The following is an 18,695-nucleotide window of genomic DNA, read 5'->3' as shown; positions in this document are numbered from 1 at the left end:
AATTTTTTGAGAATGTCATTCAAAAAAAAATTGTCACCACCCTACGTCTATTTGAGCAAACAAGTCGATTTTAAACAGATGTCATTTAGAGAATATTGTACATTTACTGTTATCTAGCATATTTAATTATGAATACAATATAGTCTTTTTATGCTACATAAACATGTGCCATTTAATTCATATTATTTATTTTACCCAAAATACGAAAGTTGCTAACTTGCAGAGGTGCACTGAAATTGATAAAAAGCTATTGACCGTAATCACCAAACGTTATCTCCTTTTAAATTAGTTGAGTAAATTAGACTTTGTATTTTACGTAGATCAGCATCCTGTAGATGTTATTTAGTGTGGTGGCATTTGCGTGCATTTGCATTTTAGTAGGTATTACTGCAGGGTGTGACCTCTATTAATATGAATGATTACTAAACTATAATGTAGGTGATCCTCAGAGTCAATAACTCTTGTCCTGTGCAAGTCACAAGTTATGTCACATTGTTTTGAAAAATCACTTCATACTCTGAGTCTCTTAACATACCAATGTCCGGCTCTTCTATCTTTGTAGGAGACGCTATCTATAGTGAATTTCCTGTAGAGAAATTGAGAATATCTACAAGGTTATAGCATCCCTATTATGTGCATACTGTGATAGAGGTGATTTTATTATTCTGTTAAAGTTCTGTATTGAAAAGATTTTTGTGAGTTTCAGGCAACGATCACTGGGAACTCTAGGATATGGTGGAATGCCTTCATAACGGAAGCTTCACGCTTCAAAGAGATTTGTCCCATCCCATCCGACTGTTGTATTTATGTTTGAGGTGAACAGGCTTTCTTTTGGCTACAAGCACCATAAAGTTCACGTTAATGAAAAAATGCAGCCCCATATTACCATCCTTTACTTTGATGAAACCAGGCCTAATATTGAAATATAGTTCATTCTGTACTGCATGAAAAACTGCAGAGCAAATAGATTTGGCATAGCTTGTAATATTCTGATCTAAGATCTGCATTCTATCTATGTTTTTAAGTATGTGTGCGTAGGCTCTGCTTGACTGGTTACTTGATGTTGTATTAGCTCCTTTTGGAGAGAAATAAAAACAGGATTGCTAATACAGTAGAATACATTGACAGCTGCTGAGTGATTCTGTGTTATAAACCAGCTTTGTTTACTTGCATCGTGCTTAAGAAAATGTTTTGTAAGACTTGGTAGGAAATGCTTTCATTTTTTTCTGTATACACATTTTAAAGGTGCTGTTCGACCTAGCATGTCTCATAAAATATCACTAGATTAGTGCTTTGTCGTGCAGGGAGAAGGAAAATAAGCAGAAATTGTATTTCTTTTTTTTGTCTCCTTGATCCTTGTCCAATTTGACAGCCTGGGGTCTCCTTTGTAAGGAGGAGCTAGTTTCAGTTACACCGGAATAATGAAGACTGCCTGTTCGGAAACATTAAAAATAAAAAGGCTCCCAGGATATATCCAGATCCTTATGAGACTTCTGATGACCCTATTGGCTGATACTATAATCAACAATGCAGTGCAGTGGAGCTCTGCTTGCTTATCACTCTGTGTTCAGTAGTAGTAGGGATCAAACAGAAAATAGGAAGAAACTCTTTCTCCCTCTTAAAAAAAAATATTTAAAAACATAGAAGATATACATTTAAAAAAATAAAAATAATAATAATAATAAAGAGGAACCCCATCACCCCATCCAGTTCCATAAAAGATCCCTGAGGTCCTTAAAAACCTTAACCCCTTCAATCCCAGGGGTTTTTGGTACCTCAATTTTGCCATTTTTGCGCTATGTCGGTTTAGCGATTATTCTCCTTTCCTGTGAATAGTGTACCCATGTAAACTATATATTGTTTTTTCAAGGAGAGATAGAGCTTTCTTTTGATACCATAGTTGGATGATTAGCTGTAAATTTAAAATGAGAAATTTAGTAAAAACTAGCGAAGATTAGAAAAAAAACCTAATTTTTTTTACATTTTCCCTCTGAATCCTCCCAAAATTAGGTAAAGTGTCCTGATTTCAGAAATACCTAATTTATATAGATTTTCCAGACTTACCAGGGAGCATGCTAAAAGGTGTACAGCCTGATCTCCTGTGCAGCGGCAGGGATGTGTCCCTGACGCTGCACGAAGGGCTGGACGTACCGGGACGTCCATAGGGGTTTCTTAATAGGTGTTTTTTGGACGTCCCGGTACGTTTATAGGGGATTGAAGGGGTTAAAGGGATCTCCAGTCAAAGTGTAATTGGTAAAAAAAAATAAATGTAAATAAAAAAAATTATGTGCCCAAACACCTCATGTCTATCCCACTAGAAATATATTTATATATTAAAGAAAAACCTTTCCAAATCCAAAGTTGAAAAATCATGTGGGGTTGACAGCCAGTCACAAAGGGGTTGAACATGGCTCCATCATAGGATGTCACCTTTGCGAAAGATCGGTTTGTAACATCTACCCTGGCCATGTACACTAACCCAGTTCCTCTGTAATGTTAATGTTATAGCATACAGAGACATTTTAGACCAAGGCTATACAAACCCCAGGAGTCATTTCGCCATGGTGACGAGAAGCCACTTCTTGGTCTTGCAGGACCAGGGCTGCCATCATAAATCTGGCTTTCCTCACTACAACTGCTTTACCACGCCTCTCCAGGAAAGCATTTAGTGCTCGATTCACCATGGCAGAAGATAGGCAACGTGAGATGGGGAAGTAGAGTAGTATGTGTGTGTGTGTGTGTGTGTACTCTATTGTCAGTCAGTGTGCGTTTGTGTATATGTAAAGAGCTAGTCAGTGTGTGAGTGTGAATGTATAGTTCCAGTATGTATACTATATTGTAGTTCCAAATTCAGCGTGTATGTATGCAGTGTTTTTTATATATGTATAGTGTTAGCCTGTGTGTGTGGTGTGAGTGTGTATTGTCTTGTGTATGTTACAATATGGCGTTAGCATACATGTGTGTATGTGCATATAGTGTCAGCGTGTGTATATTAGCATGTGTGTTATTGTAAGGTTTTAATGTTTGTGAGCAATAGACATTAGCATGTGTGTGTTGCTGTATCGTGTGAGAGTGTGTAAGTGTATGTTAGTGTATGCCAGGGATCAACAAACTTCAGGTGCTACGTTGCCATGATGATTATAACTCTCTTCCTGCCCCCCGGGAAGCTGCTACCTGCTTGGCTACAGAAGGCGTGTTCCATGGATGCATAGTGGCACCTTGCAGTGCAGACAGGTCTTTACAAGGATAGAGGGGGAGCAGTGTATGTGTGTGTGTGTGTGTAGTAATCTATAATATTATTACATAGTCAAGCATTAACATATTTTGCTGCACAACATATGAGAGTGTTTAAAAAAAGTACAGGAATATGCTCCAATAATTAATATTTATTAAATGGAATATGGTTTAGTATAAAACCTTGAAATAATTTAGTCTTTGGCAGGTTCACTTAAACACAAAAAGAGGAATAATGGTTAAACATACAAGCTTAAGTATTTATGTTGTAAAATATCCCTTGTCACTGCAGTACTGTACAAATTGGTGCACAATTGAAGAAAGGTGTCTTTCATGTTGTATTGCCCAAATACGCATCATTTAATTATTATTATTATTACCTTTTATTTATTAAGTGCCAACAAATTATGCAGTGCTGTACAGTTTAATGGGGGCCGTTAACACATACATAATAAATATACATTAATACATACATACACATCAGGAGTTTAGAACTCCTGCCCGTGAGCCCATCCACCAAGTACCTACTTTACACTACTTTCCTGCTTTGAACTTTGTGGCACCAGTTTGAGGAAGGTACTTTCCTTGTACAAAGCAAGGTCCGTAAAGACATGAGTAGGTTTCATAGAACCTTAACCTTACTGAACACCATTGGGATGGATTAGAATGCCAATTGTAAGCCAGGCCTGACCTCACAAATCCTCTTTTGGCTGAATTCCCACACACTCACACCAAATGATGATTGACACACACACACACACACACACACACACACACGTTTTCTCTAAATGATATACTGGTTCCAACCAGTTTATGATGATGTCTTCATAATTTGGAATGCAATACTTTTAACCACATGAGTAAGGGTGTAAATGATCCAGCCTGTAGCTACAACATGGGCAGGGAACTTGTGGACACAGTGGGAAGACTCAGGTTTTAGTTGCTTTATACATATCCAAACAAAAGTACTTTGACAGAGCCATGCAACAGAAGATAATGAACAGCGATAGAACACTCAAGAAGTGAGAATTTTAACCAAAGAAAGACATCAGATAAGCCCTAGTAATTGTATTAATATTTACTTGTAGTGTATAGTATTGAAGACAAGATGAACCTAAGCTTTCTCATGTTATTCGTTATTCCACAATATGTTTGTTGATTGTAAACAATATGTAGTGTTCCCTTATTTGAATTAATTTTTTATTGGGCTATCTTGTTACCATCACCGTGATCATGCCTATTGCCAGTTTTCATCTCATTCAATGTTTCAATTTCAAGCTGGTAGTAGAATTGTATTTGACAATATAATTTAATTTTATGCAATGATCACCTGATACATTTTGTGAATAGCTGAATTTCATTTTCCCAAAATCATCATTGTGATGTTTTGTGCTTTCTATATTCTTACTCCCCTATAAAAGCAAGAGAAGGAAAATATATGCGGCATAATACGATTCTGTTTTGAAAATGAGAGCATATGATGAACAGTGGCACTGAAGGAACGCGATTAAAATTTTCTTTGCTAGGTACTGTCATTTGTCTTGTATTTATAGGATTGTACTGATAGCATGCTTGGGCGCGCACAAATGAAAGGTAGCATACGATGTAATCTATATGGTTTTTACGTAGGTGACAGCATGGCTATCAGTGTACATTCCCCTTTCTGATATAAAATGTATGTCACTTTCTGAAACCACAATAATTATTCACACGTCTGAGTCTTGAAATTGGACTGCAGAGTAGTTTGTGCAAAGTAGACAGAAGAGTAATATGATAAATATTATTAAATTGCCTGTTTAGCAGGGTGATAACTGAACCAAGAAGTATTGGATCTCTTTCTGTTATTACATACTGACATTAAAGTATATTTCTTTCTTTCAATTGCAATTTTAGCTGTAATATGTCACACATCACACATGGCAAATAATGCACAAAGACCATGTTTTGCTTTTTGAAACCTTGGAAAGCCAATAATGGAATCATTAATACAACTTATTCAGTTGCATTTCAAAGTGCTAGTATAGTCATTATGTTGGTATTAATGACATGCTTTGACCACCGTTCATCTGCTTTGTGTGCCTCTTTTGTGCACCTTTATCTACAGCTTACTAAAGACCAAACCCGCAAAGTTCTGGTTACTTTGCCTTTTTGCTAACCGTACAATTTTCCAGTAGGGGTTTTCTCTGTAGGGGAAATTACTTTGTGCATTTGGGTTAAGAATTTTGAATAGTGATGGCGCCCAAATATCACAGAATTACCTACGATGATGACATCCAGGTCACTCGATAAAGCCCCTTCCTCATGAGACATCCGCTCTAGAGTGCCAGCTACTTCCCGCATATGTAGTGGCATTCTTTATTATCGATGTAAATGTTTATTGTAGTATGGCTGCCCACTGGTATGTTTTTTTTTGTTTACCCATGAGACTTCCTTTAAAGGCTGATTTATATTTCTGCAGCTCTGAACAGAAGAATGCTGTTGATTAGTTTATGATCAGCAGCTTCAGATCCCTCAAATGTTGGTCCATGTAGTCTAATATGGCTACCATGGTCAGAGCTGGGTTAAAAAGTGTCCCCCCACACATACACACAGTGTAAAAACCCCTCTCTACTACTATATTATTTGGTTGGAAGCACAGCTTGTCTTAAACTAGATATCTGTGAATAGCTTAACATATTTATACAGTGCTTCTTAACCTAACATAAATGTGAGTAACCAAAATAAATTGGTATTTGTAAAAAAAATTACTACTACCACCACTTAAAAATAAAACTGAAATAATGTGTATAAAAAAAAATACCTTTTTTGCGTAAAAGCTACATACCAAATCTAAATAAGAAAACATCCTAACATTGACTTTTCTACTTTTTTCTTCTCTTTATAAGAGTAAATGATGCTGACCGGGCAGGTATCCCCAGTGAGATTTATCCAGAATGAACCACTTTTTAGATGCTTGTTAGTGGATTGTAGAGGAACGTTTTAACAAATGCCCTGCAAGATTGTGATAGGAAACTAAGCCACACAGGAGATCCTGAGACCTAATCTTAGATTAAATCAAAATAATATCTAATTTGGGTCCAATCGAAGCGTCTTTTCATTTTCATCTGGCAGCTAACAGAAAGATAAGACTTTTTTCCCTTGCTTCAGAAAGGATGCAGAAGTGTTTTTCCGTTCTGCGCGGATATCTGTATGGTTTATTATTTCCTTCCCAAGCTTTTTTCTTTTTATTATTTGGAAACCAACCACACTTCTCAGGCTGAAACACATTTTCCAAGGAGGCTATATGTTCGTTTAACATGCTTTGTGTATAGAATATATTGGAACTATGTGGATTATTTACTTGTTACTGATGTTTATTACATGAGATCTAAAGCTGGTTACAAAGTGGAATGCAAAGTACCTGACCTTTTTTAAATCCCTGATTTGATTGTGAGCTATTGTTATTTAATGTTACTGTTCAAATAAACTGTAAATGTTATCAATACACAGACTCCAAGGCAAAAAATAAGATTATAGGGATCACCTTTAGATCCAAAGCCCCAGGGTTGCATGATGTATTCTTATGTTATATGAGAGTACACATTTACGCATGTTTGAGTCTTATATTTATTCCAAATACTGCTTTTTCAGTTCTGAAGACTAAGTGAACTTGTGTAGTGTTGTCTACAGAGTTAAATATGGTATATATATATGTGTGTGTGTGTGTGTATATATATATATATATATATATATATATATATATAATGTATTAAAATGCTACTTAGTGTATATACCATAGGGAGATGCTTATGTATTTATTCTTTTCTTCTGCGTCATTATTTCTTCTCATTACATTATCTTCCCAGGTTGATTGGCCAGGTAGTATTTTGTGTGGATGGCTCAAGGAGAAGATAATTTCTGCAAAAAAGGAAATTAATTGGATAATTGGGGTTTCTTTATAAGTTAGGTTTTTGTATTAAATTTAAGTTATTACATTAGTGCACTTTGCTATATGTGTAGCTTAATGACCCATCATAAAAATGATACAACCCCCAACTTATCTGTTCATATAAAATAAGGTAAACCCGGGATTTTTTCAACGCTAACCTATATTAATGTTAACAGAACTGCATTTTATGCTCAAGGAGAAATATATATATATATATATATTTTCCCATGAGAACTTACCCTTTAAAGGCTCGACACTAATGCAAAAGTTTAACATTTGCTTTGGAAGGGGGTACGCTAAGATTTAAAAAGCAATGTTAGATGGTATATAAAACACTGTCTAGAAACAGGAATCCTAACTTTTACCGAAATGAGTAAGTGCCTTGACATTTCTGTAATCATTATATATAAACATCACATGCCTACATTAAATCTAGATGGTAATTAAAAGGTATCTGCTCCAAAAGATTTCTTTTCTAGAATGTGTAATGATGTTTTAATGCTTCAATCAATAATTATTTAATTGTTTGCCATTACATTTATGCAAATAGGGAGCAATTGGCCGTCTGCCAACACACAAACCGACCAATGTTTGAATTAATGGTTTACGAAGTGTTGCTTTGGCGACTGTAAATATTCATGAAGGCGCACACAGTTCATCAAAATTATTTTAAAATCATTTTACTCTGGCAGCTTATTGGAGACTTTTATTTATTTTTGCAAGATATCAGTAAGTTGCTTTCAAAGCTAAACTAAAAGCTTGAAATTAAGTTTTGTTTGAGGAAAGTGATACTGAAAAGTAAAATGCATATGTAATAAAAACTACGTATAGTTATTAACTTGTGTATTGTATGGCTGTTCTAATTGATGGATACAAGAAGGTATGATAGTTATGGAGTGTACAATTCCTCAGGGTCTGGATATGCAATTTTCTGGATTGCTGCTGCAACCTTATTTGGTGAAGTTTTTTGTTACCAGATTAATGTAGCAATTAATCTTAAAATGTGAGTGCTATAGCAGTTTAGGGATTTATTTTTAATTATAGATCACTGTACCCCTTTATAACTTATGGTTACCCTATAGTAACAGCACTCTCCAGTCAGCTGGAGCTGTGGAAGTTGGATATCGGCGATGATTCCTGTCACCTAAACATACCGTATTTGCTCGATTATAAGACGACCCTGATTATAAGACGACCCCCCAAATCTGAATATTAATTTAGGAAAAAAGAAAAAGCCTGAATATAAGATGACCCTATAGGAAAAAAGTTTTACCAGTAAATGTTAATTCATATAAACTTTTTTTCCAATAAAAGCTATGATTGAGAAAAATATTTTGGTTTTATTTCCTTCTATTTTCCAACCTGCCCCCCCCCCAGTTATGCACATCTGCCCCAGAAATGCCTTATACCCCCTATATGCCACTGTGCCCCATGATATGCCTTTTAACCCTCTAAATGCCACTGTGCCCCATGATATGCCTTTTAACCCTATATGCCACTGTGCCCCATGATATGCCTTTTGACCCCCTATGTGCCACTCTGCCTCCAGAAATGCCTTATACCTGTATATGCCGCTCTGGCATTTAGAGGGTTAAAAGGCATATTATGGGGTAGAGTGGCATATAGGGAGGTATAAGGCATTTCAGGAGGCAGAGTGGCGTATAGAGGGTTAAAAGGCATTTCAGGAGGCAGAGTGGCGTATAGAGGGTTAAAAAGGCATTTCAGGAGGCAGAGTGGCGTATAGAGGGTTAAAAAGGCATTTCTGGAGGCAGAGCGGCATTAAGGGGGTTAAAAGGCATTTCACAGAGCACTCTGCCTACAGAAATGCCTTATGCCCCCCATTTAACACTCCTTTCCCCCGCCCCCCCCCCCCCCCCAAACTTACCGCAGCTTCTGACTCCCCTGTCATTTAGCCGGGGCAGCGTGTAGAGCTCTATGTGATTTGCGTAGACAACTTCCGCTGCAGCCAGAAGGAGGTGCAGCTAGCAGCGGGGGTTGTCTGCGATGGGCGCAGACCTTCCCCGACTGTCAGAGAGAATTCACCGCACCGGTCCGGGGAACTCTGATCTCTGACAGCCGCGGAAGGTCTGCGCGATGGACGCAGACAACCCCCGCTGCTAGCCGCACCTCCTCCCGGCTGCAGCGGAAGTTGTGTACTCGAATCGCATAGAGCTGTACACGCTGCCCGGTGCTTAGTCTGGGCAGCGTGTAGAGCTCTACGCGAATCGCGTAGACATCTACACGCTACCCCGGCTACACACCTGGGACTCAGAAGCACCGGTAAGTGGGGCGGGGGGGGGACAGGAGGATCCAGGTCCCCTGCAGCTCTGCGGGGGATCTGGATCTTAGTCGTCTCATAGTCAGACCTATTTGAGGTCTGATTATAAGATGACACCGAGCAATTATACCTTATAATCGAGCAAATACGGTAATTAAACCAAATTGACCAATTTAACAAATTTGTGCCTTCGGGGCTTTCACTTTATGAATAAAACTTTTGAATATTAGCAACATATAGTAGCAATACATAATTAAATAAAAGTCCACAGAAGGGGCAAAACTGGGTCATGCAGCAGCTCATCATGATACCCACAGATTGTTTATGGTGGTTTTCAATTAATTATGAAAACCTATATCACTAAAAAAGTAAAATGCATTATTCATTAAGATTAATGCTCTTTAAACATCACACTGCCAACTTCCTGATCAATTCAATTTCTATTTCACATTTAAGTAGCCATTAGTAATCTGCGATCCTCGCACTCCATTATTGTATCATGTCAAGAGGTTTCCATTGTTTCCATTGTTTCTGTTTCAAGTTTTTGAGCAGCTTTATAAAGCTTTCTTATGAAGACCCTTTTGTACACTACACATTAAACATAAATCAATAAAGAAATGATATTCAGTAATCCCTCAGTGTTAGCTTTTCATTTATGTAAGCCAGCAGTCATTTTAATTACATTACTTGAGAATTAACACACTAATTTGAAATTGGATGAATGGGAGGAACAGCATTTTATCGGTGTAAGAACATCTTCCTTTCTGTTTATGAAAGAAATTATGAAAATGACTATTGATTTTTGAATATGGAAGAAAAGTAAATACATCGACCTGAAGGCGAAAAGGTTTAAGGTTTATTTTGAAAATGTGTGTCTTCGAGTGCAGTGTACGTGTGTGTGTGTGATATATATATATATAATCTCCATCCTTTTTGGGAGATCAGAACACCTGCCGGCCATAAGTGTTTCACAGTCCTCTACATCCCAAAAAGTTTAGATGTATATATTAATAGCAAAAAATTAAGTTGTGTGAATTAAATACATTATTCTTCCATTCTTGGTTACATACAGCTATGACTAAGACACACAGTCATGGGAAAAGTCACTTCAAAGAACTGACCCTAGACACAACCCCTAAAACTAGTGCCCATCTTTGTTAAGTGGTAATGTTTGCACTTGTTTTGTCCTCTTTAAAATATAAAACAATGCACCATTTCTGCTATAGAACGTCCTTAGCAATATGCCGTAATAAAGTGTGATTGAAGTAACTTGATGGCCACATTTATTAGTTTAGCAACAAAATTATATTAAACCTTCTATAATTCCTAGTTTATAGTTCACTGCATGGGGATATTGTTTAGCAAAGTGTCCAGCCACTTAGCATTATTCCTTATTAGATTTATTAATACATTTTTAATCAAGTCTGTGACACAGTGCACTTAACAAATTAAATCATGCCTGGTGACATCAATATGTTATTGGACACAGCCACTCTCCACATTGGATTTTGTGAGCAGAAACGTAAAGCAGATTTGTCGCTTTTCCCAAATATTGCGTTTTGTAGTTCAGCTTCAAAAATAAGTCCGTGTAGTGGGTTTTGCATATTCAAATGAGTACTATATGCATTTTAGGAAGTTATCTTATGTGTACACTGTCTCAGCAGCCATCTTAACTTTCTGTTCCCAAGATCTGCATTAGTATTTTTCCTTCATTGGTAGTTTGGTGATTGGTTTATGTTTATTTTGTATGGGCTCGTAAGGAGAAGGGAGCGTTGCTAGCCCTGCGACCTTTATCCAGAGACATCAGCTTCATTGAGGTAAAGTAGACCCTTAAACCAATCTCCAATGCACAAGCTATAGGTAATTTTAGTTAATGAACTTATGTCAAAAGTTATGATGGTATCATTGGCCCTTTAAGATCTTATTCCATTTTGAACAACCACCAAGCTGTGACATGATTTTTTTTTCTGCTATATCAGCAATTTAATCTTGAGTGACAACTAAATGGAATTACTAAATCAATGAATAGTCAGACAGTTGAACATCACATTTAGTAGCACTGCTGAGAAATACATTGAGAAACACTCTTTATAGCAGAGTAGACTAAGGAAATTTGCAAGTGCAAGAGTGATTCAAGTACTTGGGAATATACTGAGAAAGAGGTATAGAAAGGTAGACATAATTAACATTTAAGTGTACCTAGGAGACTTATACTTAGTTTGACATCAGTATTTATTCTGCAAAGAAAGTCATATTGGAGGCTATAGCTTGCAAATAATTAAGTACAAGGTTGTCATAAATCAAGTCAATTATTTTTTCCCCCTCTATGAAATATATGTAACTGTGGAATAGGCTACAAAAGGACATCGATAATGTATAATCTAATGTATGGTTCTGAAAAAGAACTGAAAGGTGACATTGCTACGGGGAATTTTAGCACCTCTTGTCCTCTGTGGAACTGCCCTTCGTTGTGTAATGGTGATTATTTATGCAGTGTCCGCTGACTGTACCTACATGATTATGGCTTGGGATAAAGAAAGTGATAAATTGTGGCCTGGATATTGTGTGTGCACCTCCGATTGGATTTCATTAAGAAAATGGTTGGGTAAATCATGGGACACATATTGTGGTAGAGAAACAGTTGAAATTGTTATCCATAATGTTGAGTACAGAACAGAGGCTAGGAAGTTGTCTTATAGGAGGGACTGAACACGGTGTTTGCATGCAGCGATACACACACACTTTCATTCCAAGCCAGAGATGCAAACCAAGACTATAAGCTTCATCACTGCAGGTTTACTGTAAATTGATACATTTATTTTTACAAAGTTTTAGAGCTGCCCAATGCCCCACCAAAGGACAGAACTGAGACGGTAAATCTTTGTGGCCTGAGTTGCTCATTAAAAGTGTTGCTTTTGATTGCAACACTCATGCTTCTTTAAAACATAATGTCTTCTGTCATAACATGATCTTCCTCCATGAGTCTGGCCATTGCTTGTAAAACATTTATAAGATTTGTGTGCCATTATATTATTATTAGGGCTGCAACTAACGATTATTTTCATAATCGATTAGTTGGCCGATTATTTTTTCGATTAATCGATTAATCGGATAAAAAAATGAATGTACATTTTTCATTTATTTAAAATAATTTAATAAACAAATGATGTTAAATACAAACAGCAGAATAAAAAAAAACTTTGATAAAATACATTTCTTGTCTTTATTTCCCAACCAGCCCCCCCCAATTTATGCACATTTGAGCCCAGGCTTGCCACGCTGCCTCCCACACATACCACTCCACGCTGCCCCCCACATATGCCACTCCACGCTGCCCCCCACATATGCCACTCCACGCTGCCTCCCACATATACCACCCCACGCTGCCCCCCACATATGCCACTCCACGCTGCCCCCCACATATACCACTCCACGCTGCCCCCACATATACCACTCCACGCTGCCTCCCACATATGCCATTCCACGCTGCCTCCCACATATGCCATTCCACGCTGCCTCCCACATATGCCACTCCCCGCTGCCTCCCACATATACCACTCCACGCTGCCTCCCACATATACCACTCCACGCTGCCTCCCACATATACCACTCCACGCTGCCCCCCACATATACCACTCCACGCTGCCTCCCACATATACCACTCCACGCTGCCTCCCACATATGCCACTCCACGCTGCCTCCCACATATGCCACTCCACCCCCACATATGCCACTGTGCCTGATACGCCTTATACCCCCTGATACACCACTCCATCCTCCCCAGACATGCCACACTGCCTCCCAGACATGCCACGCTGCCCTCCCCACATATGCCACTCCAGTCTACCCCCAGATATGCCACTGTGGCCCCAGATATGCCTTATACACCCTGATACACCACTCCGTCCTCCCCAGACATGCCACACTGCCCTCCCCACATATGCCTTATTTAATGTATATGCCTTATACCCCCAGATATGTCACTCCGTCCTCCCCTGATATGCCTTATACCCCCCAGATATCTCATTGTCCCCTCATAGAGTCACAGACCTGTTCGCATCACACTGACACCATACTTTTTTAAATAAGTACTGGGTTAATCTTCACTGCCCCCAGGATTTAGATTCCCCTTAGTTTGCCCCCCCCTTTATCTCTAACTGCACCTTAAGTTAACTTTATTAAATTAATCAAATTAACCCTCAGTCCTCATCATTAAATTAACCCTAAACACCCCATTAACCATAGCTGCTCCTAAATTAACTCTAAATACCCCTTTAAAACAACTACCCTAAATTAACCCTAAACACCCCATTAACCATAACTGCCCCTAAATTAACCCTAAACACCCCATTAACCATAACTGCCCCTAAATTAACCCCCCACCTCCCCTAACTTTCAGCAGCCCAAATATTAATTTTATACTTACAGTTAGATGAGTGTCACAGCCATGTGGTTCTGGCCTTCTGGGAGAAGGAAGGGGGCGGGGCCAGTTGTCACAGTGATTACAGGGAGGGACTGGTAAGTAGGAGCTGCTGCTGCTGTGAGTCACTAAAACGGATTATATAATGAGGGGTATTTTTCAGAGCGTTTGCTCTGAAAAAACCCTCATTTTATAATCGATATTAATCGATTCAACTAATCGATAATGAAATTCGTTGGCAACGAATTTCATTATCGATTATTATCGATTTTATCGATTAGTTGTTGCAGCCCTAATTATTATTAACTGTAATAATAGTTAAAAAATTGTCCACAGACAAACTTGTTTTCCCAAGAAGCACACCCATTTGCTGTAGCCTTCTCTTTTGGTTAGGATGTTGTCCAATGTGTAAATTCGCTTTTTATTAGCCCCTGTCACACCTGCTATGCCACAATACTCTGGACAGGGCTATATAGGCTATGCCATTATCTATTTAATACCTGTTTGATTTCAGGATACAATTAATCTTCAGATATGACATAGAAAAATAGTTGTATATTCAGCATTTAGCATCTTGTCCCTATAATAAATACGTTCTTGTACAATGAGTACATTCTTCAAATATTTGTATAATCATACATCTCATTTTACTGTTTTACCTTGTTAGATATTCTGTAAACCCTTTTGTTGCTTTTACTTTAAGGAGAAAAGACCATGGCCTCCCTATGAATAGTCGGGTTCATCACAAGCTTTGACATGGAGCCATTTTGAAGAAAAATGTCTACGTTCTATGCATTGAATGGTGTATTTGACCCATTCCGCATCCTTTTGTAGCTCACCTGTAAGGGGTACCCTTTTCATGACAGGCAATTTTTCTAGTTAACCATAATGTGCACCAGGAGACTTTGAATAACAACATTATTTATTATATTGTGCATGAATTTGATGGAAAGTGTATGCCACATTAATCATTAATTTCCTTAAGGGAGGTAAAAATTAAGATGAGATCAAAGTAATTAATCTACTCTTGGACTTTAAATTTGTATTTCGCGTGCAGTTATATTTGTGTACAATATAAAAGAAAATGGTGAGGGTGACAAGTATTTGTGTCAGTATACAGAATCAATGCTAAGTACATACCCATTGCAGTTCAAATGTGTTTTAGAAAGAGTTAATTAATACCCAATACTACTCCTTAACTGTCCTACAATGGTGCGTGTATTGACTTGTACACAAGTGTTTTTGAGGGTCCTACTGATACCAACTACAATCCTGTTAACTAAAGATACAAGACTGGGTTAGTGTATCCCTATACCAGCTGTCTAGAGACCACAAAACCATGCCAAGGACTGTCTAGGCATCATGAGAGATGTAGTCAGATGATCTAGAAGTGTGCAGTTGCTCTGCCTTGATTTAGTAGAACACTGTGTAGAGCATAAAATGGTTTCATTCAGCTGGCTTGCCATTCATCTATTTCATAATATTTAAAAACTCTTGTATCCCTTATCCAGTCAGGCTCTTTGGGCCATGAAATAATAAAATATGCTCTGTGTATTAATTAGCGCTACACTTGATTAAGTCACATGAACGTGACAGTCTAAACGTGACTGTTATCCATCTCTTCTGGGCAGATACTTGTGCTAATGTAGCAGAGTAACACAAACAGCCCTATAACTAATAGGTGTCTTGTTGATGCAGTTGGCCTCTTTGATGTACAGTTATAATTACTCTTTTTAACAGCGTTTGTTAGGCATCGTTCATCCCCAAAGAAACAAGATGGTAAAAAAAATATGACTGCAAAACATTGAAAGTGCTGAGAAATGTGTTTAACGGGGCTTGTTTAAGCCTTGTACATTGTGATATCGGAGCTATCGTTTCTTTTGACTCTTGTATAATGTTATGATCATAAACTGCTGTATAAGTATTTTATGAAAAATATTTTTTAGCCTGATAGATGACAATAATTACATTTGCCTGCTCATTCATTATATGAAAATGCTTATTTCTAGTGAGTTGGAAAATTTAAATTTAGAGTTATTGCTAACCAAATTACCTTTATCTGCAAAAGTGCATCTGCTCACAATTACTTACAAAGGAGAAAGAATGAACCCATTCAGCATTTGCCACTGGGATTTGATCTATATAAATGGCAAATAATGTTCAGAGTTTAACAGACAGTTTTTCAACTTTGCTGAAATTGTGGTGGATCTGGTACACTTATACTGTGTGTATTAAATCTCATAGCCGATGCTGTGAACCGATGCTTAGCATGCATTTTCACATTTCATTATGCTTTTTATTGTGTTTTTCAAACTGTATAAAGTTGAATTGTATAGCTATGTTCTGTAGCCACAACAGAAACCGTTTCTTCCTTGAGCTAGCATTAAACTTACCAGGAATTTTAACCATTTTGGCAGAAGATATTACGTTTCACATTTACACTTGCAGCTGTATTGGTTATGAAGTGCTTTATCAAGTTTGAAACACATAGTTTTTTATGTGTGTATTTGTGTGTGTGTGTGATTTTCTTTTCTTTTTTTTAATCCAAATAGCTTACAATATTTACTCAACTATTACCATGGCATATACATAATAATATACGCACACACACACGTACACACACCATTCGGCCATAACATTTTGACCGCCTACCTAATATTGTGTAGGTCCCCCTTTCGTCACCTAAACAGCCCTGATCCCTTGAGGCACGGACTCCACTAGACCTCTGAAGTCCTTTAAGTTGCGAGGTAGGGCCTCCACGGATCAGACTTGTTTGTCCTGCACATTCCACAGATGCTCGATTTGATTAAGATCTGGGGAATTTGGAGGCCAAGTCAACACCTTGAAGTCGTTGTTGCATGTTCCTCAAACCATTCCTGAACAATTTTTACTGCTGAAAGAGGTCATCAGGGAATATTGTGTCCATGAAAAGGTGTACATGGTCTGCAACACTGCTTAGGTAGGTGGTATGTGTCAAAGTAACATCCACATAAATGGCTTGACCCAAGGTTTCCCAGCAGAACATTGCCTAAAGCATTACACTGCCTCCGCTGGCTTGTCTTCTTCTCATAGTGCATCCTGGTGCCATGTGTTCTCCAGGTAAGCGAGGCACACACCCAGCCATCCACGTGATGTAAAAGATAGTGTGATTCATCAGACCAGACCACCTTCTTCCATTGCTCTGTGGTCCAGTTCTTATGCTCATGTGCCCATTGTAGGCACTTTCAGCAGTGGACAGCAGTCAGCATGGATCCCCATATGCAACAAACTGAGATGCACTGTGTGTTCTGACACCTTTCTATCAGAACCAGCATTAACTTTTTCAGCAGTTTGATCTGACCACTGCAGACTGGGAACCCCCGACAAGAGCTGCGGTTTTGGGGATGCTCTGACCCAGTCATGTAGCATCACAATTTGGCCCTTGTCTAACTCGCTCAGATCCTTACGCTTGCCCATTTTTCCTGCTTCTAACACATCTACTTTGAAGACTAAATGTTCGCTTGCTGCCTAATATATCCCACCCACTTTATTTGTAATATATCCCGTATTCCAGGTGTCATTACAATAAAATTATCATTGTTGTTTACTTCGCCTGTCAGTGATCATAATCTTATTATAGATTTTTATTTATTTTAACGGATAATTCGTTGAGCTTTCGAACTGCCATTTGTTAGCCGTGGAAGTTTGTGAGCATTGTCATTTATGGGAACATTAGAGTTTTACCATCCTTCTACCATGAGAAAAGCAGAAGTTAAGTTTTGTTTCTGCTCGTCTTTTTGTTCACAATAATGTTGGTGAAAAGGTGCTTTAAAGTTTGTTGGTCCTTGGTCTATACGATGCCTGGTTAGTGTTCTTCAGTAGCAAAGGTTTTCTCTTCTTGATTAGGTTTTTCCTTTATGCCTTGAAACAAACGTAATGAGATTTTGAAAAAACTGACCAGCTGGTGAATGGAAAAGCTATGGCCTCTGAGAGATTTAACATCAATTATTTTGACTTTTAAATACATTTAAATACAAAAGCATACAATAGTAAGGCACTGGTGTGATAGGAGACAAGTGGAGATCCGAATAAAGCTTCATAGGAGGATGTCTATTACATAACTGCAAGGGTGATTACAAAGTATGTTTTCCGACCATGTCTTGGTGTGATTGTTGGAATAACTGGCCATTTATTATTACTAACATGTTATGCCAACAAAGGAATCCAGTTGTTTGCATATGTTAACTTGGCTTTTAAACCTTCACGTAGGTGGACTTCTTGTTAGCTATGTTTTTGTCAAGATGACAGCTATGAACCTCGAAACAAAAAGAACGTCGAAAAACACAATTCTAAGTTATAATAAAATGTTCTTCAGTAAACGCTTAATTTCTTTTTTGCGGGAAGGCTACAGCTGGTATTTACATTTTAATTAGAAAGTTCAAAGCGGGAAACAATATAAATGTGAATGCAGTATACTTTGTTCTAACAGGGAACATTGTTTGAGAATTCATCTGGCACTTTTCAGTGTCAGTAACCTGCTTGCTTGTATCCTAGATGTAACGAGTGCATTTATTCTGACTTTCAGAACATGTCCACAGACATTTGCATCAGTATGAGGTGGAATATCTGCAATTTGCCTTTCGGTGGATGAATAATCTTCTGATGAGAGAAGTTCCCTTGCGATGCACCATTAGGCTTTGGGACACATATCAGGTGAGTGTAAGCCGCAGGTAAACTGCTTATTGCCATTGTGCTTGTACACACGCGTGTTCTTCAGGCTTTCATAATAGACTGTATTTAGTGGCTAGTTGAATAGGCCACTTTTTTGGTTTGTGTGCTTCCTTCGGGCTATCACA

The 18,695-nt window shown here is 38.0% G+C and overlaps 1 protein-coding gene across 1 annotated transcript in view; it reads left to right on the top strand.

Moving 5' to 3' along the window:
• LOC149302862 (TBC1 domain family member 22A-like) overlaps positions 1–18,695 on the top strand; it is a 246,137-nt gene that overhangs the window by 133,859 nt on the left and 93,583 nt on the right. The window contains exon 10 of the mRNA XM_089482103.1: positions 18,425–18,552. Within this exon, the coding sequence (XP_089338229.1) occupies positions 18,425–18,552 (128 nt within the window). The remainder of the gene's footprint in view (positions 1–18,424; positions 18,553–18,695) is intronic.

This window comes from Sceloporus occidentalis, unplaced genomic scaffold, assembly GCF_023333645.1.
Source record: "Sceloporus occidentalis isolate IW3139 unplaced genomic scaffold, rSceOcc1.0.p SCAF_17, whole genome shotgun sequence".
Classification (NCBI taxonomy): Eukaryota; Metazoa; Chordata; class Lepidosauria; order Squamata; family Phrynosomatidae; genus Sceloporus; species Sceloporus occidentalis.
This window is presented reverse-complemented; position numbering and strand designations above follow the sequence as displayed.